A 26,487-nucleotide genomic window follows, 5' to 3' on the forward strand; every position below is an offset into this window, starting at 1 on the left:
ATTAATTAATTTAAGTACTTACATTATGCTGTACTGTACTAATCAAGACTAATGCAAATTATATCCAATAAATGTGTGTTGCATGTTACACACCCGTATCGCTGTATTTTAAAAATGTAATATGTACTGTCCACGTCCTCTATCCTCCGTCCTCTCTGTTTTGTATCAACTTCATCTGTTCGTAATAACGCTCTTTCCTCCTGTTAACTTTACCTACTTTACTTTTCATTTGTTTTTGTTGGTTAGTCTTTCATCCTTGAGAATCTTATCGAATAAGTAAAGCAGGAATTTCATGGTTTGGCTGCTGGCTTTTGGCCTGAAAATTCTGAATTCAAGATTTTATTTTTGAACCGTGCTGAACCTACTGAGACCTGCTCGTGTTTGGTGGCAGTGAGAAGTTGAACAACCTCACACTCTCTTGGTGCTTCATCTATTTCATTCAGTTTTATCCCGCTGTCTGTTGTTCTGCAGCTGCTGCAGAAAAAAAAGCTCTCTGTGGTAACAAACAATATTAAAATGGGTTGTGGATACAGGGATTACACAGTGGATGAGGCTCCTCACGTTGGCAGATGGTTGGTTGGATTCGGTTTCACTGTTCCCTTCTCCAGAGACGATGGACTGATAAGAGTACAGCAGGAAACCTTCACGTTAATGAGCTTCTCTGAGCCCGCTCCTTGGGCTGAATGTTGGCGTCCTGTGGATCATCGTTTCTTTACTGCTGCTCGGCGTTTGCGCTCTACATTGACTGGCCTTAAATTGCTCGTGCTCTATGATGGTGCAACAGGTGGTGATGGAGGTCGGTGGCGTTACCTCTAGATGTTGCAACAACCTCACTGCTCTCTAGCCTCTGACGTTCCCTGTACTCCTCTGACTACTGCTCCAGCAGGAACATTAGCATAGCTGGATGTCATCTGATTGGCTAAACGCTGGGCCTGCTTGGCCCATGTGGAGAGGGCTGCTTCCAATTGGCCGAATGTCACTTTCTGAGCGTGAAAGCATGATACAAACTAGGCTTGTGCAAAACTGTATCATGTGTATTTTCCACTTTGCGTTTACTATTACTACAATGACTGCTACGTTATTAGGGTTGCCAACCGTCCCTTGAAAAACTGAATCTCCCTATTTAGTCTCCCGTTGAGCTGGAAATGGGATGCACGTTGTCCCGTTTTACCGTATTTTGCGTTAGTTACTTGAGCACATGATTACAGCATATTCCCCTTTATTCATGCGGTAATGAACAATAATTTCCACTAGGGTGACATTATGTCACTCGGTGACTAAAATGATTCGTCTCCACTAATTGCTTCACATGAAGAGATAAAATTTGACAAAGTCTGTATCTGGCATAGCTGTGACTGGTACATAATAGGACGAACAAATTCCAAATGTCACTGGATGTGTACTTGTTTACTTGTACCTGTCCATGTATACATTGTAACTGCTGCAATAGTGCTTCAGCAAATTGTTCTCAGAGCTTTGTGCTTTAATTCTGTCCCACAGGAAGACACAGGTCAGAATGATTTTAGTCGGGTTTAAGGGGATTATTTGTGCAGGAGTCTGTGGCGTCTGTCTAATCCAAATGATTCAAGTGTATGTCGGGTAGAGGGAAACCACACTTTAATTCTCAGTGATTAGCACATTTAGAGACTTGAACGGAGAACAACATAATGCTGTCTTGACATCCCTACATTTGAGTCTGTGTTTATTTTATTTTATTTTAAATTAATTGGGTGTGAAGCCCAAGAGCATAAAAAGCTTTGTGTTTTATATGATCAAGAAAAACGATGATGACACCCTGTTTTATCAGATAATTCAAAATAGTTTTTTCTCTCAGTTTATGAGTGCAGATGGAGCCATCAGTAATTGGCATGTGTGGCAATTTTTCTTAATGTCTATGGTTGTTCCAGGAGAAAAAATACATTAGTTTGAAGCAATAAGAACAAAGATTCATATGAAACAAGTGCAATCACCTGTTCTGATTGGATATCGACATGTCAGTCACACATGCAGTCTTTCCCACTGTGTGTTAATGAAAAGGTAAAGCAAACTCACTCAAAATCAAAACACTTTCTGAAATTGGAAATTTACACATATCAATAAAATTAGGTGAGAAATGTGTCCATTTCCCGTTAACTTCCCCTCATTATTGATGAGGGGAAACTGACGGATGATTCTGAAATGATCAGGGAGTGCACAAAGTAACTCTTGATTTTGTCAGCTATATTTTGCAGCTTCTTCTTTCACCGTTTCAGTGAATTGTCCGTACGACTGGCTGTGACTTCAGTTGGAAAATTGAAATAAATATATTTGGGTCCCTGGTGCAAATGTCAAACCTGCAGTTTTCGCAGCAACCACTTTACAAAGTGCTCTCAGGCCAAGAGCTGTCTAAAAACAGTTAAACAATAAATGCAATGAAAAACTTACGTCAATATCAGCAGAGAGTTTGAACGATAGAGAGATGAAGCCTGAGGTCATCTGTCAGGGACAAAATGGTGAATCTGTCTGGGCTTTTTCAGAAAGATCAGGAAAAATGTGACTTTTCTTTTAACAACCTGCAGATCAAAGTCATCGCTCAGGTGTTTTAGCCTTTGACACTTTAATAACTTCTGACAAAATATGTGTGGCTCTTCTTCTGAGCATTAAATATCCAGTGGTTTCCAGCTTTGGCCCATTCATATCCCATAATTCACAAAGAATCCTAGAAACAATCTCAGTTTTCACTATTAGTGTTATTAACTGCTTAGCAGGAGATCAGCCTGGTGTAATGTATATGGTTTGTGCTTTTCTGGCAGTGAGAGAGAGTTTTTTGTTTAGGAAAATGAAGGAGTTGTTGACTTTGAAACCTCTTACAGAGTAGATAGAGAAAATGTTTTACTTCCTGATATAAAGAGGTTTTACACACACTATTAGGATTGCTTGAATATGGCCACAATAAAAAATCATAATTAAAATCTAATTTCAATTAATCATGCAGCCCAACACCCAAGTGCAAATTCTTTTTTCATAATATCACGCTGTTATTTGGACACTGTGTATCACCAGCTCCTGTGCCCTCACAGGTTAAAAATGCTGCTCGTCTATGGTGTAACTGAAGTTAGTATTATATTCAACATTTCTCTCAACAGATGACAATAATAACACAGCAGTTCTGCACTAGTTTAGCTATGTTTGATATTTTTATCACTAACCCAAAAACTGGTTTCTTTCACTCAGCCTTGAACTTGAGATTTTCTTTACGACCAAACAGTTTTCTCTTTGACAAAATAGAACAAGTAAAGAACATACTTCTTCACAGGCAGCAGACGAGGGAGGTATTGGAGGTGCAGTCAGGACTGGGCCCACTGGGACCCTCATTAAATATTTACTGCCCCTGGTCTGAAAGCTGTGAAAGCGTGTGACAGGGTCGCTGTGCTTGTCAGAGGAGGTCACTCTGAGAATAAAGTGGAGACTGATCCCCAACTCTCTTCTCCAGCTATCAAAGAGTGGATGTAAAAGTCTTGATGTCCACTGTATCAACTGTAAATTGCATTTCATGATATGGATTCCTTCTATTTCCGGACGGGAAATTCTGCAGTACGTAGTAAAATAATGTGTTTAAACCAGGACATTAGAGAGAGCCTGGTTTGACTGATGTCAGACATGTTGTTAAACTCAACTGGATCATTCGATCAGTCAACCATTTGCAACAGAAAAGAACTTTTCTTATTTTCTGAAAATGTTTTTATTTTTAACCCTGTCCAGTAGGTGGGTCACCATGGTCATGGGTTTGCCCGGGTTAATAAATTCTGATTCCCTATCAACATTGGAACCCAAATAACAAACTAGTGATTAGATCAACCAAAGGTATTACTGTGTAAAATGGTTGAACTACTTTTAAGGTACTTGAATAACTGGTGCACTGGAAAAACACCAACTGAACAATATCCCATTATTAGAAATAATAGTAAAATGTTTTTAGAATGTTCTTCACTGAGGTGTCGGTGCCTCCGTTGTAGATGTTACAGTCTGTTTGACTGAATCAACTACATTTACAAGCTTGCATACATTGAGAAACCCATATAAATATAGACCGTGAGTCTCAGCTGTGATACTGACACTGGATCAGATTATGCAATTAAAGTATGAGTTTGGTTTGCATACAATCGTGTTCAAATCGTGAGGGCTTTATGTCTTTATCATGTTACAGTTGCTTTGCTAGGATAGTAATGTAAACACTGAAAGACTGACACATCTCTGACAGTGGTTGGATTGGTTTTGTCAACACCTTTATTCATACATATATATCCATCTTCAGACCGGTCTGGACAGTGTTGTCTTATATTTGATGTTTACTAAATGGTATTTATTAAAAAGCTCACATTGACCTTTAAGTAAATGAAACATGATGGAGATCAAACTACTGACGATTAGAGAAGAAGTGTAGGTTTGGAACATCAGTGTTATTTCTTTTACTAAACTCAAATTTACAACCCAAATTTGCAACCCTATTATTTTGATGTGCAACAGCTGTCGTAACAAAATTTGCAATTATGTGAGAGACCATGAGGAGGCACATGGGTTTAAGGAAATACTCTTGTTGTCAGTACAGTTTCACTCTGTAATGCTCAGCGTGTGCAGGGTTTGTGTGCTGCAGTTTGGAGAGAGGCAGAGAACGATGGGATGCTTTATACAAAGGTGTCTGACCATTCTTTCAGACAAACGAAGCAGTCCCCTCGTTGCTTGGTATTGGCCCCACAGGTTTCCTTCATCCAGTCGTTGAACAGCTCTTCATCTTTCTTTAGGACCAGAAACTGACCCAGGACCACATATGCCTTGTCAAAGCCTTTGTCCTCCAGTCTTTTGCCCAGAACGTCTCCGATGCCTGCCAGAGCCATCACAGGTTTCTCACCCATTGGCTCAGCCACAAAGTTTCTGTGTTTTTGGGATGTTGAGGACATGACGGTTCTGAAGGCAGCCACAAACCAAAAAACAAGTTTTTAGTCTAATATTCCCGATGAGATTGATAAAATAGTTAAAGAATAAACTGTGTCAATGTCAGGGAAATAACTTTACTACTGGTAATGTTAGAATAATGGCTCAAGTCCATGTCGAAATTAGGCTTGTGATGTTAACAGCTTTGCTTGATGATATATTGTACCACAAATTATTGCTGATGAACCATAATATTGTCAACATTATTTCGAGACCAAATGTACTATTAATGTAATGATAATATATCATCATAACGCGAGTGCACCCTTTCAGATGCAGTACATTTTATTTGTCATTAATGTATTTTATGATTCTCATATATATATTTTTGGGCTGTCATGAGTTGGGGAACTACTCTTTCTGTGACCACGCACCATTTTGTGCTCTTCCACTTTTATTTAATTTGTCAGTCAAACAAAGTTGTTTTTCCCCAGATGGGAAAACTGTCTTGGTAATTCTGTTTTAGGTGGACATGCAAGTTTGTTGTGTTGCTTTTTTTTTTGTGGCCCCCACTTTCGATCATATTCGGCATACTGACTTGTCTGTGTTGCTCTGTGTGCATTCTAGCGACCTCACCTCCCACCACAAAGAGTGGATGACTGACAAGATGGTTTACTGTGCTTATTCTGCTACGGACACAGAGTGAACTCCTCTTGTCATCCATCAGTTTGGAGGTAAGATAAAAAAAAACACGCATGCACATGACAGTAAACCAATGACAGGAAAATGATCGATTTTCATTTATCGTGCGAATAACACATTTGTTGATCGTCCCAGGGTCATTTGAAATGACTACTTATTACTTTAAAGGGTGTATAGAAAATTCTTACACAACATTTCTTGCAAAATAATTCCCTTCACATAGCTCTTTTTTTTAACTGCTGACACCTTCTATAAAAAGAATATGCAGTACTTACTGTGATCACAGATCTCGCACTAAACTGTCGCTGTTAAACCGTTGTTTTTGCTGCTGTGCACTTAATCTAAAAGTAGCATTAGCCTAGCCTTCGGGTCTTGAAGTCTTGAAATCACCAACCACACATAACGTGGATGATCTGTTTAAAAGTTGTTTGTTTTTTGATTGTTTGTTTCCTTGGTAGTAAACGCCTGGAAATGTCATCAAACCAGGGTTTCTAAGCCTTTTGAGTCTTTGAAGTCTTTCAAGTGCAAGTGTGACTTAACAAATGTTAACTTTTAACTTCCTGGTTGTATAAGCCCGAGAGATGGCAGCTGTGCAAGGAATGTCAAAGACGACATTTCTTAACTCTGATCAAAGGTGGCTGAAGTGTCTTTCTGTTCTGGCAAGTCTATTTGAGTTAGTGTTTGGGCAGCACATGGCTGTGCGGTTTTGGACTGGGAATGGGATCAGAAGATTACTTGTTTGAGTCCTGGTCCAGACAGGCATAGATCTTCCTACTGATTCCAACTGTTTGGTCTCCGGGAGGTCAAATCCATCCCAAAAAATGAATCCATCTTTAATTTCTTTTGCATTGTGGGGGGGGGGATTTATCTTGAGTTTGCATTTTTATTTTCAGGATGAAGCGGTTTGGTGATTTGCACTGAAAATCCCATATTGCCAACTTTGCAAGGGCTTGAACACTTGAATCATTTGCTACTGTTTTCTGGCTGTTTGTTAAACAAAGGGGGCTGAAGTGGTTTTCACTCTGACCTCATCGCAGACTGTCTGAGGGACTATAGAAAGTGGAATAAGTGAAAGGTGATTGATTAAAAGAAGGACACCAGATTCAAATCAATCTCTGTATTGCAATGCTTCAACAGAATTTTATTGTTCTAACTCTGTTGCCCACCCCGGCTACAGTAGAGAATTGATTTATCGACCAGTGCTTGTGCACTGGTGGCAGATTCTGAGCATTAAAAAGGGAAATATTCAAGCATTTTCTTTTGTGACTTGGGGAGTTAGATGCACTCAGAAAACCATTAGTCAGAAGCCAGGGGTTTGAAATCCAAGCCAGCACTTTATGACAGCTCTTATTAAGGCAGCTTAGTGTGAGAAATATTATTTACCACCCTCAGCATGTCGCCTCACACGCTGCTGTGTCTGTGGATATGCCTTCGGAGCCATTGTGTCTCTTAACTGTCAACACGACAGGGATGGGAATAAAATGTGATTTTCTACCCTTAACAAAAGACTCACCTTGTGAAGCCAATTACTTTCCTGCAAGAGCCGAGTATTATCAGGCCCTGTTCACAAATGAGCACTCCTTACATATCAGAGAAATGGTGCTCAAAAATAAACATGAAGATCTGATATGGATTTACAGCAGCACAAAAATGACCTGTTTGTTTAAGTTCTAAACATGGATTTGTTAATCCATGTTGATTATTACTTTGAGAAAATGTTTTTCTGTACTAACATACACCGCAACTTCAGATCAACTTTTAATCTAATCATCATTATTATTATTCAGATCAACTTTTAATCTAATCATCAGATATTCACTCCAAACTAACCATAGAATGTGAGTGTGAATGGTTGTTTCTCCCAGTGTTACCCTGTGATGGACAGAACAGAATGACCCCGACAGGTTACCAGTTTGCAGAGACTTGAGGAATGTTGCATAAATCTACTTCTCATAAACCGGCAGTTATAACTTTTATGATGTGTTTTGAGAGATAGAGAGATAGATGGATAGATAGATAGTTTAATAGATAGTTTTATAGTAGAAATAATAGAAATATAATCTCACTATAATTTCTTAACCTCTAAGACTCTAATCTTCCCTAAGTAAGAGGGTAATTTAACATTCAAGATTTAGTGTGGAGTTGGGATAAGAGTCAGATTACAGTTAAGGTAATCATCAAGATTAGGAATATATTTGTAACAGTAGGATTTCATCATTATGTCCATGTTAAGCGCACAGAGAACACAGTGTGTGTGTTTGACTGGATATATCCAGGTTTTAAAAAACCTGTCATCATAAGTGCTGCAACTTTTATTTTATTCCAGTACAGCAATGGTTTGAAGAAGGAAAAAAAATCAATACTAAGTGTTGAACTTTTGTGTTGAACCTTCGGATGAGTCTCAAAGAATTATGACCCTCACAACAGAAACTGCGTAAGAGACGAGGTGGATGTGCAAAAGGAAAGGTTACATATGTGTCAGCAGCAGCTTTTAGCCTCTGTCTGTACCGCATACACGTCCACACAGTTACGCGCACGGTGACACAAGCACCTCGCTGTGGTTCTATATAAGGTGATTCACCACATCCTGTAGATGTCTTTATAGATCAAGGTCACATGACCTCAGGAGATAAGATGTGGTTGCAGTCTTGTAATAAACCCCGAATGTCTAATGTACTTGGTGTCATAGAAGCAGCATTAGAGTCTGCTCACCACAGTGACATCTGGTTCAGAATAACAGAAATGGCTCTGATCATCATCCAGATAAAGAAATGATGGCTGATAACGCAGCCCTGCATTATCCTTCTCACAGCTTGTTGAAATTCAGAGATATCTTTTTTGTAAAAACACTGCCTCTGAGACTTAATATCCAGTCTCTTTGTCAATGTCATGTCAATGCAATTCTTAAATCCAGAAGATTTGGCTGAAGTAAATAAGAACATTAATGACTGTGAACGGATTTTTGTTACAACCGAGAATACTTTTTTCTTCTCCCCTTTTTCATCCTTTCTCATCTGTGTGTGGTGCTAGATCCTGTCATTTGTGAGAATGCAATGTAATCTGTTAAGAGCATCTTTGCTGAAGGGAACTGAGGCTTGTTGTTGTAGCAAAGGTCTAAAGATATAGAAAAAAAATAGTATAGAAAATAAGGTGATTTGCTAGATCCTATTGTGTCAAGGAAAATGATCCATATATTAAATAAAAAGTGCAACACAGTTAATTATAATGTCTTATATGAAAGCCTTCCCCTCTGATTCATGTTCAAACATGAAAGTCCTATATCAGGGGTACTATAAGAAAATCATGAGCAATTAAAATAAAAACAATCCCAATAAGTAAATCATGAGCAATTAAAATAAAAACAAATAAAAAATATAAATACAATTCTATAGTGTGTAACAGTGACCAGATACTGTAAGAATTGAATCAGTACCACAACATATAGTATTTACGTATATAAAGTGTCCACCTTATATGGGTGAAGATATATTTAATGTTTTTATTATAGGAAGATAATAAAAAAAAGTTTTTCCTTAAAAATTGCTAACATAAGGTAGCAAGGCTGCTTATTTTAAATTAAATTTTAATTTGTGAAAACTCGATTTGTCGTCCATCCATACTCAGCCCTCATCAGACTGAGGTCACATGACCTCATGAGATAAGATGTGGTTGCGATCTTATAATAATCCCGACAACATTTGTCAAGCTTATAATAACTTTTCAACAGATTTGACATTTTCCAGTCACAAAAACATTGTCCACATGAAGTATGAGCTCCTCTGTGGTTCACTGCAGTGTTTTGCTTCAAATGTTGTGTTTACATCATTAAAGGCGATCTCACTGTGCCAAGGCAGATCAGCACAATATTGGCTCTGCTGAAGGGAGAGCCAGAAACATTTGTGATTTCCAAATCCCCCTGAAGAAGGGAGCAGCCAGAAACATTTGTGATTTCCAAATCGGATTTGTGCAAACAGTCGTCCCTCCTTGAACTTCTGCTCTATTCACTGCTTCTTTATGGCGGCTGTGTAGGTGTCAGTCAGACTCGGCTGTTCCTGCCAAATATCTATATGTGCTCATTTAAAAAAAGCTTTGACTTATGCCTCGTGACACGTTGATTGTGTTTACATGGTCTGCTTCTACAACTGAAATCTTTAAGGACTTTCTCACATACCTTCAACCTGTTGAAGGTAAAATATGTCCAAAAAAGTTTCAAACAATCTGATGTTTGACCTTAAGGCCATTAAACAAAGGACCAGGGAACCAGTTGTTAAAGCGAGGAGGAGTCAAGAGGTTAAGCTCATTAGGAAGCAGTTTGAGTTTCTTGCCATGAAAATAGAAACAAGGAGGAATTGTTTGTGCTGAGAATGTTGGTGGAGGAGATCAGAGGGGGTCAGGAGCAGCATTGTTGAGGCCAGGAACGTATATATTGGGAAACCTAATTGTGGTGCTAAATGGGAGTCCTCATGGCACTACATGAAGAATTAGGTCCATGAACCTTTCTATGGTAATAGCAAGGTGGACAGACGAAGTCAGACAGCTGCGTGGTCCATGTTGTATGAAGGTGAAAACAACAACAAAAAGAACCTCAAGGGTCCAAGAACTCATGTTTGGTCTGGACACAGTGGCTCTGCGGCCGGGCTGCAGAAGGAGGTGAGGAGATGCTGAGATGGACAAGAGGAAAACGGACCAAAGATTTATGAAGGAGGACAAGGAGATAGGCTGCACTGAAGACCCCTGAAGGCAGCAGTATAACTGTAGAGGCCACTGATGGTAGTCATATGGCGGTTGGTAAAGTTAACTTTGACAACAAGGCACTTTAACTTAAGAGGTCTTTGAGAGACAAGGTTTAGTCTTAGACAGTAGACAGCAGGTATTGTCATGAATGCCAATATGCTCTCCTCATACTGCTCGTTGCTGTGGTGGAGACATTCGACATGATTTAACAGTATATTTTTTTTTCTGTCATGGTGCCACGTGTGCAGCCACTCACAATTTTCATCTTCCATGTACAGCAGGATAGAGGCTGTTCATCCTCGCTCACAGAGCCTTCACATGCTCTGTTGCCAGAGTTACACAAAATTGCATCAATGCCACAACCACCGCTGCTGCCAAAGCTGTTGTGTCTGTCAGTTATTACAGGGGAAAACATGGTAGACATTTCCAAACATTGAGTGTTTTGGACATTTGTCCTGCTGTGTTGGCTGTATACTGTATATGTCTCTATGTGTGTGTCCATCACTGTTAGTCCGCTAAAATTAAGGCAGATGGATGTTGTTCCCTTCCCCTCCTTCACCTCCTCTCATAGATCGTATCTACGGGTCCTCAATAATTTCATCATATGAGTTTTCAGTGTTTGGATTGGAAAACACAAGCGACAGCAGCCGCTCTGCTGGTTTTAACTGAGGTGAGATTAGACCAGAGGTGGCTTTCTAGGAGGTAGAGGGAGATAGAAGAGGTTTAGCTGTTTAAATACACTTAAACAATTGAAACATTAGCTCAAATAATGAGGTAATCTGTCCCACTAATAATATACCAATCATTTAGTTTGACCGGAAATAATTAACCGTATGTAAGCCAGTTTCTGAAGGTGAAGCAAACCTCTTCTTAAATTAAAAATAAATAAAAACAATTCTTATTACTTAATGTGAATAATTTAATACAATAAACCAGAATATTTTTACATGTAAATGACTTTTGAATGTGGGATCCAACTTTGTTTTTTAAGTTGTCTTAATTAATATTTTATAATAACTATTTATTTATATGCAACAAATTAAAATGATAATTAATAGATTTAGATTTTTTGATACTCAGAACGTATTCCTTTTTAACACGTAACTATTTACATATTTTGTTGAACGAACATACATGAAATCATTTTTGTTTTTATTGAGTCTAAAAAACCCCCACATAATTTCAAATGTAAACATTTTATTGAATGTACGTGTACGTGTCTGTGCTGCTACAGCACATGTTGTGACTTGGTGAACTGTATTAGGATACAGCTCGTGCCTTACCACTTTAAAACCTGTTATTTTGGTTTAAAAAAACGGTTGAAACAATACAAGTTAAGTGTACTTTTAGACCTTGTCATACTCAAGCCCATTGCAGAATATGTACAACTGTGAATATAGTTTGATTTATTCACCACACTGTTTATTTTAATGTGAAAGTAATAACACATAAATAAATATTATTAATAGAATGAAATCATCCCGGTAATGTGTTTCTTTAAATCTGAAGTTGAACTTCGTGACCTTCGTCAAATTGATTTTCTTTGATGTAAGGAAGATACGTTCTCCAGCTTTTACTGAAGAATTCATGTTTCCACACGAACAGTATTTGTGCATGCGTAAGGAGACTCTCCGTAGATTCAGATTTCACTTGTAGTCACATTGACCTGTTGACTGATCACTGTGTCGTGTGTGGGATGTGAAACACAGCTCTATTTGGCCTAACTACAACAATAATGGAGGAGAGCATGCACACACACACACACACACACACACACGCCACAAGCGTTGAACTGCCTTTGTATTAATACAAAACCCCTGCCGTCTTTTTGCACATGTTCTGTTATTAAGACTGGATTGAACAAAGGGGCCAAAGGTCACAGACTCCATTTCACTTCATCCTCCTTCAGCTCTGAGAATCCACTCCAGAAACAACGACTATGTAGAGATTCTTTGGTGTATTTTAAAAATGGTGAAAAGCACAAAAAAGTGTAGTGTATGGAGTAAAAGGTCCACGAATACAGATCAAGTTCTCAGCAGACAATCCTGAGAGGACGCTGTCCTTCAGAGCTGCCATTCAGAGTATATGAGTGTGTGGCCCATGGCTGGAGAAGGTACTTCAGTTTTAAAACATTTTCCTTCCTCAGTAAATATCACACACTCGTAAAGGATGCTACATGTATAGGATCATATTGTTCCTTCATTCAATGGAAAATATAAAGTAGAATCGAGTGCAGTTGCTGCATGGTAGTGAAGTGGTTAGTGCTCTTACTGTACACCACTGGTTCTGAGACCTTATTTGCATTGCCCCTTGTATATAGAAAGCCCCCTCGACCCTCCCAACCTCTCCTCCTCCTCAGAATCCACAGCCCTTGTTTCAAATAACTTCTGCTGCTGCTCTGTCTCTAACCTGATCAACTACATGGTACTGGTTCATATAAAATCAGCTGTTTATCGGAGATCGTCCTCCGATTGGATTTCTGCTTGTACCCTCAGGTAGAACTTATTAAACTCTGTTGAAGCTCAGCTCCAGTAGGGAAACATGGATAGCATTTTTGCGAGGACTGGATGCTGATTGGACAAATATGGCAAATTATGTTTCCTAGTTAGTAGTAAACAGCCAGGCTTCACAGGAATCAAGGGAGTGTGGTGTGGAAGCTGGTCTTCTGCAAGATGATTGGATGAAGCGGTTAAGAAGCAGAAGAATATATTTGCAGCAAATGCATTTTCTTTGGCTGTCCAACTTTGTGAGACAGGTCTTGAGACAAACTGCAGCCTGCTGTGTGCTGTTAGCTTGATGATATTGACCATTTCTCTTTGTATATTTACTGGAGACCTGCTGACTGCTGGGATTGGCTCCAGGGTCCGTTTGTGAGTGTGCAGAGGGATAAGCAGTACATAATGGATCAACATACTGGAGAGAACTGTTCTAGATGTTCTATTTCTATTTTCACGTCACTCTACAGATCATGTTTCGTTCTTTTAGTCGTCGGTTCATTTTTACATCCTAGAGAGTAGAATTTATATTTGAATTTGGGAGCGTTGCTTGTTTCACAGACTAGTGACTACGCCACTGGCGTACAGTAAACAAAAATTCGGACGAGCTTTGTGTGAATCAAAAAGAGGAAAAAATAACAAACATATGTATGCTTCTGTATAATAACGAAGTGAAGGTGAAATGAAGTGAAGTATAAATATATGTAGCCAAATATAACTTCTATGTGTGCCCAAACCAAAACCAAATGGCCCACGGTCAATTTCATAAATTTTCCCCGAGCTTAGGTTATCTTAAGATAAAACGCCAGCAAATTCCTCTTTCATACATGGTTGACTCCTCTGACAGCGACTCGACTGATAATGCATTTGCAGAGGAACATTACACAGGAGTGCGTTGAACAGCTTGTTGTTACACGGACAGAGTAATCTGACTCGTATGGAGACAACACAATCAAAGGCCTAATGTTGTACATACATGAGCTTATAAAAATATGAGTGTAATATAAATATCCAGAAAGGTCCACACAGTGGATTAAATAGTTCACTTGTCTTACAGTAATAATATCCTGAGCTGCAGGTTCAAATCCTGTAGTTCTGTCCTCCAATTTCCTCCCACTGTCTGAAAACCTGCAGATTGAGGATCAAGTTAATCTCTGACTCTAAACTGCCCATAGTTGTAAATGATTTGGCTTCAGAAAACTTTGGAGACCAACATCCGGCTGCTGCTGTGAAACATTTTAGCTGGAAGAGACAAAGATTCAGACAGAGCTAAAAGATGGGTTCACATCCAGTGTTTGTTTGTTTTTTTTTTAACCTCTTTATCCCCTGGCTCTGTTTGTGTAGTAAATGATGACGCTAAAAGCACTGACATCAACAAGTGATCAAAGAGGGCTCAACACACCGCTGTGTGTGTTTACTTCTCTCTTTCTCTGTGTGTTTTGAAATGGCCTGTGTTGGCGAAGCAAAAGTTCACACTGAATGAAAAACGAAGCACAATGACACTTCTGTTTGATGTCGCAATCAGCATCGACTAATGTGCATGGATAAAAGCCATATTATCATCAAGTTTTTAAATGTAGTGTCAGAGGACATGGGCCACATTCAGCAGAGTGTGCCTCCACTGAACACTGAAAACAATACTCTTTCTTCAGCCTTGACAAAACACTACCTCTTAAGCCCCACTTAGCCAAGCAGCAGGACTGGATCATCTGTGAATAAACATGTTCGCAATGAACAGAGCAGCGTCTGATGTGACAGCTGAACACATTAGAGAACTTTTATTATACAGTACAGTGGAGACTCAACTCGTTCCTGAAGGCCATTCGTGAACTGAAAAGTTTGAAAACTGAAATAATTTCCCCAGTATTTAGTGTACAGGTTCATACCCAAAACCAATGAAAATAATTAGATCTAACAAAAAAGATAAACACAACTGAATAAAGAATAAAGCTATAAATAGGAAAGGCAATTTCAGTCATCCTTACTGGCTCTGAGGAGTCGTGATTGCGCAAGGTTCGCTTCACTTTCTCACAAATTATTGTCTGGAAATACTGTCTCCGGCCAACTGCTTTTGTTGATCCAAATCAGTAGCAGCTTTTCCATCTCTTCTAATGTCGGAGATCTTTGCTTGGTGATCACAGTCACTCCTTTGGCAACCTTAGCTTCTTTTATTGCTTTCTTGTTCTTAATGATGGTACAAATCTAAGCTAACCCTACTGTAAAGACAGATCTGAAACACAGTGCCATTCTCAGGCTTTCTTATAATCTTTCTTCACTTCTATTGTTGTTCTCACTATTTTTCTTTTCACCTTTCCACTTTCACTAGTTTTTTTTTTAGATCCCATGCTGATTTATGGAATAAAAGAAAATATTATGTGCGGTAAAATTTATAATATAATGATATAAATTGCACAGCACCAGAAATACCGGCAAATAATGGTCAATAAATGTAATACCTACAACAGTTTATGTTGAATTTTATTATATGCGCTGCATAGATTTTCTTGTGCGCTGAGGATGTTGATTTTCAGTGCATCCTCCGAAAATAATAAAAACCCAGCTTTAATGTAATTTGTTTTATTAAATAATATCATAATATAATAAAACACTTCTTGGTCTGATGGATGCGTGACTACATTGAGATCAGTGTAACTTGACCTTTTAAGCGTCCACTACTTGTGTTCATGCGTCATCCTCCTATGGTGCATATAAGTGCATTTGTGTGAGTTTGTGTTTAATTTTATCTCCTGCCCCCACAGCTCAGTCTCTCAGAAAGCCCACCTCTGTCAGCCAGTTGACAGCTTTCGTTTTCATCGACCTGTAATAAGTAAAGGCTTCATACTGAGTCACTGTGTGATCACATACATATTGATCGCTGTCACTTTGCTGACAGTCCTGTTCAGACTAATGGCTCCCACTGTAAGGTTTGTCAGAACTACATGTCCTTAATGACGCTGGCTCACAATAGAGCTAGAATATTCAGCTGTGTGTGTGGGTCTGGCCTATTTTAGGAGCTTCCTTCTCCTACTTTTTTCTGTGTAGAAGCTTACACTTTATGTAAAGGAGGAGGTTCGTTTTTTTAGGGCAGTTTTAATACAAAAAAGTTAGATTTTTTTTGGTCAGAACCAGTTATTAATATAGGCAAAGCTAAACACATAATCCAGATCAAAGCTAGACATTGAAAATGAGGACTGTGTACTGCACAGCTGCTGTTGTCCCCCCTCACCCTGCACCCCGAGGGAAAGCATGCAGAGATTTGTAATTTTATTTTTTTATGAAAAAAAAAAAATTAAAATAATTAATCTAAAATGCCAAATCTGTGATCCAGAATACCTGCAGATATTGATATTAATTCCATACCATACTCTCCTTTTTCCTCTCTTAAGTTTTAAATAACACATTTATGAATGTACATTAATTAATGTAACGTAATAAGGCTCACAACCTGAGTTACACAATCATGCTGCTGTTTTTTTAAACTCTCTTTTGAAACTTTTCTCTTAAAGTTTTATAGCTGTTTTGATTGATCCGACTTCCACAATAGAATTTAACTGACAGCTAAATAATTACTATTAAATATATTTGAACTTAACCTTAAAACAGCAATCTTTATTAGAAAATGTGAGCACAGTAGTTTAGACGTGCGATCTGTTTGGGGCGTTGAAACAACACTGTTTTCTCCTTTGTTTGTACAGTACCATTGGCTGTCGTGATAACAGGGCTAGGCTAATCCACTGTCACTCTCGATTTAGCTGCTGTTTACCTGACACACTGCAGAGGCTCTAACGTCACTAATGCCCTGCTGCACAAAGACATGCTGTGGGCTGCTGTTCAGATCAGATCACTCTGATCCATAGGACAATCCTTATTGGGCCATGATAAAGATGCAAACTCTGGATGTGCTTCTTTAAACACCCCCCCCCCCCCGGCGGGCCATCACTGCAGATGTACCTGCTGAGGACAGGATCCTAAATCAAAGCCACCGCCTATTAAAAGTGTAATCAGGCACACGGTGGTCAGACCGCAGGTCTGGTTTGACCCCATCAAGTCTTAATGAGGTCCACCGAGTCGTTAACCCACACATTTAAATAACATGCATCAATATTAATGGGTTATTAATGACTCGGAGCAATTATGTATACAGTGAAGTGGACAAAGAGAGTCCACAGAGACACTGAGAGCCAGGGAGGAAAAAAGACGTACTGAACAGTCCATTATACTGTGTGTGTGTGTGAGAGAGCGTAGACTCTAAAAAGTATTATGAAGTAATACTGGCTGAGTTTTTAGGAAGTTTCTGTCCATCCACTGTGTTTATTCCTCTACCAATAAACCACAGTATCTGTCATAGTACTCCCTGGTTTCTATTGTCCCAATAAGAAGTTCAGTAGTCAATACCAATACCGGTGAAATTCCACGATTCTCAATACCACGATAAAAATGAAAAAAAAAGAAGAAAAGCCATGTACTTATAAATTCACTACTTTAATAAAAACTCTTTGGAAGTGTCAAATATTTCAGATCACTGTTCAACATCATTTCGAAGAGAACATAAATAACAGTACTAGCTGCCAAGAGACTTTATATTCAAAAAAGAACAGCAGTAGCCTTTAGCCTCCCAGTTTATAAAAACAAACAATACTGTGCCTATAAATATACTCATAACAACAATATAAAAAGAAAAAGAACAGCAGTGGCTGAAAGTTTGTTTTAAGATAAAGATTGAATTCAAATATCATTAGCTCAGACACAGACGTCTCAGAGAACACCTCATGATGTCACCTGAGGCCATTGTTACATCACCTGCACCTGTCCTTTAGGTGTTTGCAAACTTGATTGCAAAGTATTTCCACACGCAAATTCTACTCCCTGCTTTATCAATAGGCCGAGGTCATGCATCGCCCCTCCACCCCCTCAGCCCCCACAGGTCACAGTTGTGAAGGCTCATAGGTGTAGTGTCATTTATCTGGAGTTAAGTGATTTTCAGAAGCTGCTCACTCTTAACTTCCATTTATTAACCCTGACCATCACAGTATGAATGGCATTGATCTTCTGGCCTTTATTTGAAAAAAGTAATACACTAAAAGAAATGAAACAGCTGTCTGTCATAAGGAAAGGCCTGGCCTTTGCACAGTTAGGCTGAACGGGGCCTGGCAACAGAAACATTGTAGAGTTTAGAGCATTCTGTTGACTGCATTTTCTGCAGGGCTCCAGGAGATCGACAGCGATGGTGAGGTGAAGGATCTTCACTTTGTGTGAACTCATAAACTCAGGGCTGGAGGGCAAACTGCGGTGAGTCTATTCATATGCAGCTCCCTCCACAGAAAGGTCTGTGCCAGCAGTGGAGATGGAAATAGCTCACTATCAGTACGAGTGAGTGTGTGGGAGTGTGTGTATGACAGTGTGTGTACGTGTGTCTTCTCAAACACAGGCGCGTGGGGATAAGGTCGTTGGCATTGAGGAGTTTTGTGTGTGTGTGTATTTGTGTGTATCCTTTCATTTTAGGCCTTTTTTTTTTGCATGTTGTGACTGATGGATGCGTGTGTGAACACTGTGCGTAAGCAAACGTTTATTTACAGTTTGCAAATCTGCAACATCAAAGCTTTTGAAGGCAGCAGCACAATTTCAACGTCTGTGGGAATAAATCTGGAGAATTTAGCCTTCCAACGGCGGCGGCCCAGTGTGCAGGTTACGAAGTGCTTTGTAAACAAAAAAACAAAACAAAAAAAAAGCAACAGCAATGTCATAAAACATCCAATAAAATCAGACGTGTGCATAAAAACAGCACCAACAAGTCGGACGAGAAAAAGCAAAGGGCCAACGTGCAAAAAAGTGTGGTATTTAATCAAGTGTGTTTGCATGTACAACTAAAAAACAGAGGGAGGGAGAGAGAGAGAGAGAGAGAGAGAGCTTCTCAGCATTCAGCAAAACACACACATGCCTGCAGCTTCACTTTTCAAAAGCCATGAGGTTGGTGCGTGAGGTTAGAAGATGGATTTCAGCTTTAAAGAGGTCACACACTCATGAAAGTAATAGTGGAAAAAAAACACACACGGAAAATGAAAAGGCAGATTCCCCCAATGGAAAGTAAAACAAGACGTTTATCAGGACAGCCATTTCTCCTCTCAGTCGTTGTGTGGGAGTTGAATTTGAGAACAGCTTTTAAATGGTTACATGATGTACATCATCTGCAGCGCTCTAGTTCAGAGCAAAACATGGGAAATGCAAAAATGACAACTCTTGAATAATGAACGGGTGCGTTTGTTTACATTTACCGTCGAACGTATCGTAACTTGAAATTCAAAAACAAACGAATCATGCTAACGGCTCCTGTAATGACTTTTGCCCAGTCTTCTTCGACATCTCGCAACTTTTTTTTTTTAAATAAGCCTAAAATTGAGTCATTTTAGGGGTGAGGAGGTGAGAGGTAGTCGGAGGTACGAACAGTTATACTTTTGTTATGGGGAACCACCCAGAATATCTAAAAAGGTTTCGAAATAGACATCTAGATTGACATCCAAGAGTTCTAATTGACTGGAAAATCCTGGTATTTAGCCTCTGAGTGGCGTATTGTTGCCTACTTTAGACATTGAATTCAGTCCTGAAGACATTTATTGGACAATGATCTCTGTCTGTCAAAGCTGACTATGTGGCCACCTTTGCTAATGAAAACAACGATTTAATAGACTAGGAATATTGCGGTCTTTCCTCCACCTTGGAAACTAAAGGGGAAACAAAATAGTGTTGCGTTGCCTGTCTGCCTTCACATATCTGCAGTAATATCTTCAGTTTATGGATGGATATGAAGTAGCAACTATTTATCCATCTTCTCCTCTCTGTGCTACGATCACTCCGCTCCTGTGGATCTGAGGCACAGTTCTGTGCCACTCGCAGATCTAGCTCCAGCAGTGCCAAAGCAGCACCAGAGCACCAACAACAACAAAAGAAAAAAAAGGTCTCCACTAACCTTCACCTCTTCCTGCATCTGTTTGTGTTTTCCCCCCTCTCCCGTCTGTGTCTCTAACACTGTCAACAACAGACACAAACTTTTCTTCTTCTTCTCAACATATTCTGTCGATTTCAACTTAAGTTGCACGACAGCCCAGTGAGGTTTCCATGTGTCTCTTGTTTTCTGCACTGCCCCACAATCCATCTCTGCCTCCCATCTGTGTCACTTTCTATCTATTACATTTTCACTTGATCTGTCTTTGTAGTTTAAGTATCTTTGACCACAGACAGGAATAGAAACTCATATAAAAGCATTTCCCAACAGCCCCAAAGTGCCTGTTTTTCCCCCCTCTTCCTGTCTGTCCTCGTCCTCTGTTGTTGGCACAGAATCAGAACGTCCTTGTCTGTACTCCTGTTTTCATGTGTAAATTTTCAAACACCTTTAAATGATTGTTTTCTGTTCAGTTGTCAAAGCATGAGGACAGTTTACCTAAATTCAAAATCAAAAGGCTTGTTTTGCGTTAAGGGTGGCTTCATTTTTGAGACAAAAAATACTTCAGACTTGAAGTATAATATAAACATATATTATAGTTGTATTACAAGGTACAAGTTTATGCTGTAGTACATACAAGTTTTTTACTTTTCTACATCATAGTCAACAGTTAACTTTGCAAGAGTGATATTGCATCAGCAAATGAGGCTGCCTTTGTGTTTTTGTACTAAATAGTCATAGTTTTTATACTAACCAAAACAAACAACAGCAATATGACAAATCTTGGTGCTTCTTAATGCATTTCCCTGTCTTTTGTGATTCCTCAGATGGAAAATAATTAACGAGAAAAAGAATAATGAAACCAACAAGGATCAATGGAAGCAAGGGAGGAAAGAAACAAACAATGTAAGGTAAGGTAACCTATGAATCCTTTAGATCCTCAGAACCCTTTGAAGCGTGTAATTAAATATACAGCAAGGCCAAAATATGAGGAACATATGCTTGGAATTAAAAATGCCTGAAAAAGGAAATGTGAAAAGAAAGTATTGTTAAGCTGTGAAACGACCTTATCGATACTTAAACACATCCACTTATAATGGCGGTGTGATCAGGGAGGACGAAAGTGACTTGTGCTGCTAAACAATAACCACAAAATAAGCAGAAAATACATTTTCGTATTGATAGATGGCACAGAAAGAGGTTGAACCTGAGTTGGACATATTGTCCTGTTTCATTTGTCTGGATGTGGTGAACGATCCAGTAACTATTCCCTGTGGGCACAGTTACTGTATGAAGTGTATCATAGCCCACTGGGATTGTGAGGATGGGAAGACCCACTACAGTTGTCCTCAGTGTGAAAAGACTTTCAGTCAGAGGCCTATACCTGTGAAAAGCAACATGTTGGCCGATTTAGTGAAGGAGCTGAAGAGGACTCGGCCTAAAGCTGCTGCTGCCGCTGAAGTAGCGGCTTGTGATGTCTGCGATCAAAGGAAACACGTGGTTACCAGGTCCTGTTTGCTTTGCTTGGCCTCTCACTGTGACAAACACTACCAAACTGTGTGTGAATCATGTTCTGACAGGAAAGTATACCTCCAGAGCAATCTTCAGGACTCTCTACATGATGATGTGAGGAGGTTCTGTCCCTCTGGCAAGTTATGCACCTGTCATCCCAGTCCTTCAGTGCAATATAAAAACCACACAGTCTCAGCTTTAGCTGAAACGAAGAGTGGACAGGAGATCCAGCAGACAAGACAAGAAGACAAGGAGATAAACATGACTGTGTTAGAGCCAAAAACGGATAAACCTGTGGAGCACAGTCAGACCAGTGTTACTGAGCAGGTCCCTGAGATGCCTTATCCACACCACGCAGGGATTTCACAGCAGAGACCTGAGCAGGAGATCCCTTCCTTCCCTTCAGTGTCCGTGACTGTTTCATCAGCACAGTCATCCAGCCTCAACATATTCCAGGACATTACAGGAGTCGTGTATCAGAAGAAAACCGTAGTACAAGACATGGAGTCCGCTGTGCCACAACCAGTACCTCAGACCAGAGCTGAGTTTTTGAAGTACTCACAGGTAATGGCCCTGGATCCAAACACAGCACACACACGTCTGTTTTTATCCAATGGGAACAGAAAAGTAACAGTAATGACTGAGGATCAGACCTGTTCCCATCATCCAGAGAGGTTCACTAACTGGTGTCAGGTCCTGAGCACAGAGAGTCTGATTGGCCGCTGCTACTGGGAGGTGGAGTGGAGAGGTAGGAAGGTTGGCGTAGCAGTTTCCTCCAAAGGGATCCAGAGAGTAGGAGGCTCAGCTGAGTGTGGGTTTGGATTCAATGAAAACTCCTGGGCGCTGGACAGTGGCCCAAACAGTTGTACGTTCTATTACAACAACGTCAGCACCAAACTCTTCAGGAGCGTACCCTCCAGAGTGGGAGTGTTCCTGGATCACAGTGCTGGTGTTCTGGCCTTCTACGGTATCACTGACACCATGGCTCTTCTTCACAGAGTTCAGACCACCTTCTGTGGGGTGCTTCATGCTGGAGTTCGGTTCATCTATCATTCTCCAGGATCCACAGCTGAGTTTTGTAAACTTTGAGTTAAAAGTAGAAACAGGGACATTTTGGTTCTTTTTTTCCATCTCGTTTTTCAATGCATATGGGGAGTGCAAGGATATTAAACCTTTGGGTGAGAAAATATTATCGGTGAAGCTGCAATAACAAAAGGCTGGTCCGAGTCGCAGTCAGTCAGCAGGAGTTCAAATAAACCAGAGACAACCTCTATCTCCAGCTCAGACCTCAGAGCAGCACCATCTCATGATCAGTTTTTTATGTCCAGTTTTTTCATGGCACTGACTGAAATGCTTCAGTAGTCCTGGATATTTAAATATGCTGATCCTGCCGCCGGTGATTGGCTGTAATGTTACCCGTGATTGTGGCCTGCAGGAAAAATACAAATGTGTTTGCCAGTGACGTTCTGGGGTTACATCCTGACCGTGCACGGAATCAGTTTAAGAGCAGAAAGTTGCTTCGTGTTTGACTGCAAAAAGAGCGTACCGCGGCCATCCTCCTCTTAGCATTCAAGTCTGCCTGCGGACGGTACGGAGCCTGAGTGGCTTGTTTAAAAATCTCTACCACTTGACTCCACTTCACCTGAGAGTACCAAGGACAGCGCTGTGTGTGGGGGATTTGAACAGGTAAGTTTACGTTCAGCTACTGTAACTTGCGTTTTGATTAAAGTGGGATACATCAGATATAAGTAGTGTAGCTTTATGTTATGGCTATGTGGCTGGCTAAATTAAAAGCTATCTAAAGAGTGAAAGTAACAGATAAAGCTCAGCTCATCAATTGGGTCAGCTGGTTAAACGGCTCATCTAACGTTCACTATTATGTTGATCTGCTCCTCACAGGAGCCGCTGACACCGATGTAAGGAGGACAAGGCCAGCCAGTGTGTATCCGTTCGTTAAAGGTTTGCTGCCTTTTTCTACAGTGGAGTCTCCATCGTGGAGGTAGGTGAGCTGTAAAGGATATTGTTGAGCAGTTAAGCCTTTATCTCTCAGCCTATGTAATGGTTTTTGAGCAATGGTTGAGCAACACAACCATGCTAATGTTGATGTTCTGTGGTCTAATGTCAATCAATGTGATGATAAGAGAGACAGGGAATCTAAAGAGAGAATTCAGATGTTAGTGCAGTGCATTGCTTGGTAACCACACCAAAGCATGCATGGGAGTATGTAACTATTTATGTAAAGGGTTCGTAAACGTATGTGGGGACGTAACTATTTATGTAAAGGGTTCGTAAATGAGTCTTTAGGTTCACAGAGATTCAAGGACACTGACGCTGCTGGACTGCTCTCTCTCACCCCTGGTCCAGCACTTTTTCAAATTCATAAAGTCATAACACACAGAAAGGTTTCATTCTAACTTTTTAAAATAGTAGATCAAGTGGGTCATGTCTGAAGATTTGATTGCTCAGATTCAGCCGGTGACTTGTAGTTCACTCACTGGCCTGTCTCTCCATATAACAGCAGAGATTGTGCCCTTCTAAGTTAAACAGTGTCAAATGAGTTTTTCTTTCATCACTCCTATGTTTTATTATGAGGCTATTAATTACAGATAGTTCTCGGGCAGACAGTACAATTAAGACAATTTATTAGAAGCACTTAACTGTCAGCATCAAGCTACACTGGACGGTCTTGTGCGGCTAATGAGCCCCTTGTGTGTTTGCTCTTTAAATTTGAAATAAAAGTAATAAAAGAGAGCGGCGATCGCTGCCTGTGTGTTTCGGGTGTAGCTAGCTTTGTTGGGACTATCATCAGGGTCAAAAATACTGTTGTTGTGCAGACTCTTTTGCAGGACAATTTGCAGGCTCCGACTGAGGGAAGGGGTATTTGGAGGTTAAGTGTTTAGTTTGGAGTTAGGATTAGGATTATTGTCAAATAAGACATAGGGTATATTGCCTATAGAAATAGAAAATGTGAGAGCAAAGGACTATGGGAATGTAGCGTTTATGAGAAGAAGGGCTCACAAAAAACAATACTGTACGTGTGTGTGTGTGTGTGTGTTCATATTCATTAGTACAGCTGACTTAAGGCTTTCATAGCTTTCAATTATCTCACCGAACATCTCACTCCTCACTGAGCCCTTGTTGTTATTCATTCTGAGCCACTTCATTTATTAAAGGGTAACCAACATTATGAGACAGTAATAATGAGATCTTAATTGATCACTTTTACTTAATGCCATATTGTGTGTTAAATATTGACATGAAACTGTTAACCTTTGGGGTTATATTTTCTCAGGCCCATAATTTCATTTCAACAATAAATTGCTACAGGGAAGAAATTACGTGTTGAAAATTTTACTGTTTAGTTTTAATTATGTGATGGAATTAACCGCCTCCGGAGCGGTTTGTTGGGTTGGATGTCGAGAAAACATGTAATGTCAGAGCCTGTGTAGGAGTAGAAGCAAAGGGGGCAATGTGTATATGTATATATATATGTGTATATGTATATGTATATATGTATATATGTATATATGTGTATATATGTATATATGTGTATATATGTATATATATATGTGTATATGTATATGTATATATGTGTATATATGTATATATATATTTCAGTTGAGATATACAAATATATGATATGATTTCTGGTCATGATGATCTTTAAATTAAATGAGAAGCAGAAGCAGCTTTTTTTCTCACTATACCATAATACATGCAGTGCTCACTTGAACAGTATAATGGAGAAAGGTATCGAACTCCGGCTTGAACATTTTTATACGTAATATCTTCCTGACTGCAGTATCTTCTAAATGCAGAAAAAAACACTTTTTCCAGTAAATCACCTAAAAAAGTTAATTCATGTGTTAACATTCTCTAACTTGGTGGAAAAGACACCGTTTAATACTTGTGGTTTTAGTAAATAGCATCGTACACAGGGTTAATTAAACTCAATCAGGTACGCTGACACGATCAGCAGAAGATCATGTCCTGGATTTACAAACAGGACTTTCTGTCTGCGCTCCAATTAAACACATAATAAATGAGGAGCGGCTCTGCTGACAGTGTATTACAGCAACCCCCCCTGAACCTGTTTGTCAAACCACAGTTCAGCAGTGAAATACAGGACAAGTCACAGGCTTTTACAAGCCTCAGTAAAGTCACGGCTCATAAATCATGGTGTCGCGCTGCAGCTGTTTGTGCTGTGTGCTGTGATAATGACTCTCTGAATTCTGACAGCAGAGGGAAAAAAACAGAAGAAAATATTATTTGTCGCCTTTTTACCATGGTGTGAGTTGTGTTCCTACAGTCAGTGCGTTTGGCCGAAGAGGCGATCAGATGTTTTGCCACTGGGCATCTGTCAGGGCTCGGAGTCAGCAACCTGACGGATACAGAAACGCAACACACACACTTGTGTTCCACCCCTGAGTCATTAGCATCAGTTTGTGATGACAGCACCTGTCACATGACAGGCGCAGTCTGTTTGACTGCTCATCTCTAGAGACTGTGACTGTGTAGGATCACTGACTGACGGACAGAGGAAATAAAGAAATGAAGAGAGACTGGAGGGTGGACTAATGGACAGACAAATGGGTAGACTGGTGAAAAGTGACTGGTGGACAGCCTGAAGGACAGACTACTAATGTAAAATTTAAGTAATGCATACATATATTTATATGTATGTGCTATATAAAAACTGAAAACGTCACTATAAGATCTGTCAGGAGAACAGTGTTTGGTTACCATGGAGATGAGTGGAGACCATTTTGTTGTTAAGAATTAGAAAAAGGCTATGGATATTGTGGTGTGTCATTGAAAAGAGTGACGACTGACAGAGGATATATGAGACTTTTAATGTTTCCTGTGATCCTGGGCCGTTTTTTATTTGTTTTATTAATTCATTTAGAATCACACGTTTTGATGTGTCTTTTAGCCCTATTCTTGTAGCATAGACTGGGAAACAAGCCATCTGTTCTGTCTGCAGTTTAACGTTGTTGAAAATAACTTCTATTTTTTTCTTTAAATACATTAAAAATACTAAATTGTTTCCACATCCTCAAACTTTTTTTTTTTGCACTGTTCCAAATGTTAAATTAAGATCTGCAGGAAGTTAGAACATTGCCAGTGTGGTTCCTTCCTAACTAAACCATAAGTCACAAACGTGACATTTGACCTGTGCCATAAATTAAAGATGAA

The 26,487-nt window shown here is 39.6% G+C and overlaps 1 protein-coding gene and 1 pseudogene across 1 annotated transcript in view; one reads left to right on the plus strand and one right to left on the minus strand.

Moving 5' to 3' along the window:
- LOC103384034 (E3 ubiquitin/ISG15 ligase TRIM25-like) overlaps positions 1 to 26,487 on the plus strand; it is a 48,115-nt gene that overhangs the window by 16,993 nt on the left and 4,635 nt on the right. Inside the window, exons 4-6 of the mRNA XM_025058265.1 lie at positions 5,539 to 5,645; positions 20,607 to 22,977; positions 23,191 to 23,290. Of these exons, the coding sequence (XP_024914033.1) occupies positions 20,965 to 22,380 (1,416 nt within the window). The 5' untranslated portion in view covers positions 5,539 to 5,645; positions 20,607 to 20,964 and the 3' untranslated portion in view covers positions 22,381 to 22,977; positions 23,191 to 23,290. The remainder of the gene's footprint in view (positions 1 to 5,538; positions 5,646 to 20,606; positions 22,978 to 23,190; positions 23,291 to 26,487) is intronic.
- LOC103384033 (barrier-to-autointegration factor pseudogene) lies at positions 4,248 to 6,089 on the minus strand (annotated as a pseudogene).

This window comes from Cynoglossus semilaevis, chromosome 9 (assembly GCF_000523025.1).
Source record: "Cynoglossus semilaevis isolate Cse_v1.0 chromosome 9, Cse_v1.0, whole genome shotgun sequence".
NCBI lineage: Eukaryota > Metazoa > Chordata > Actinopteri > Pleuronectiformes > Cynoglossidae > Cynoglossus > Cynoglossus semilaevis.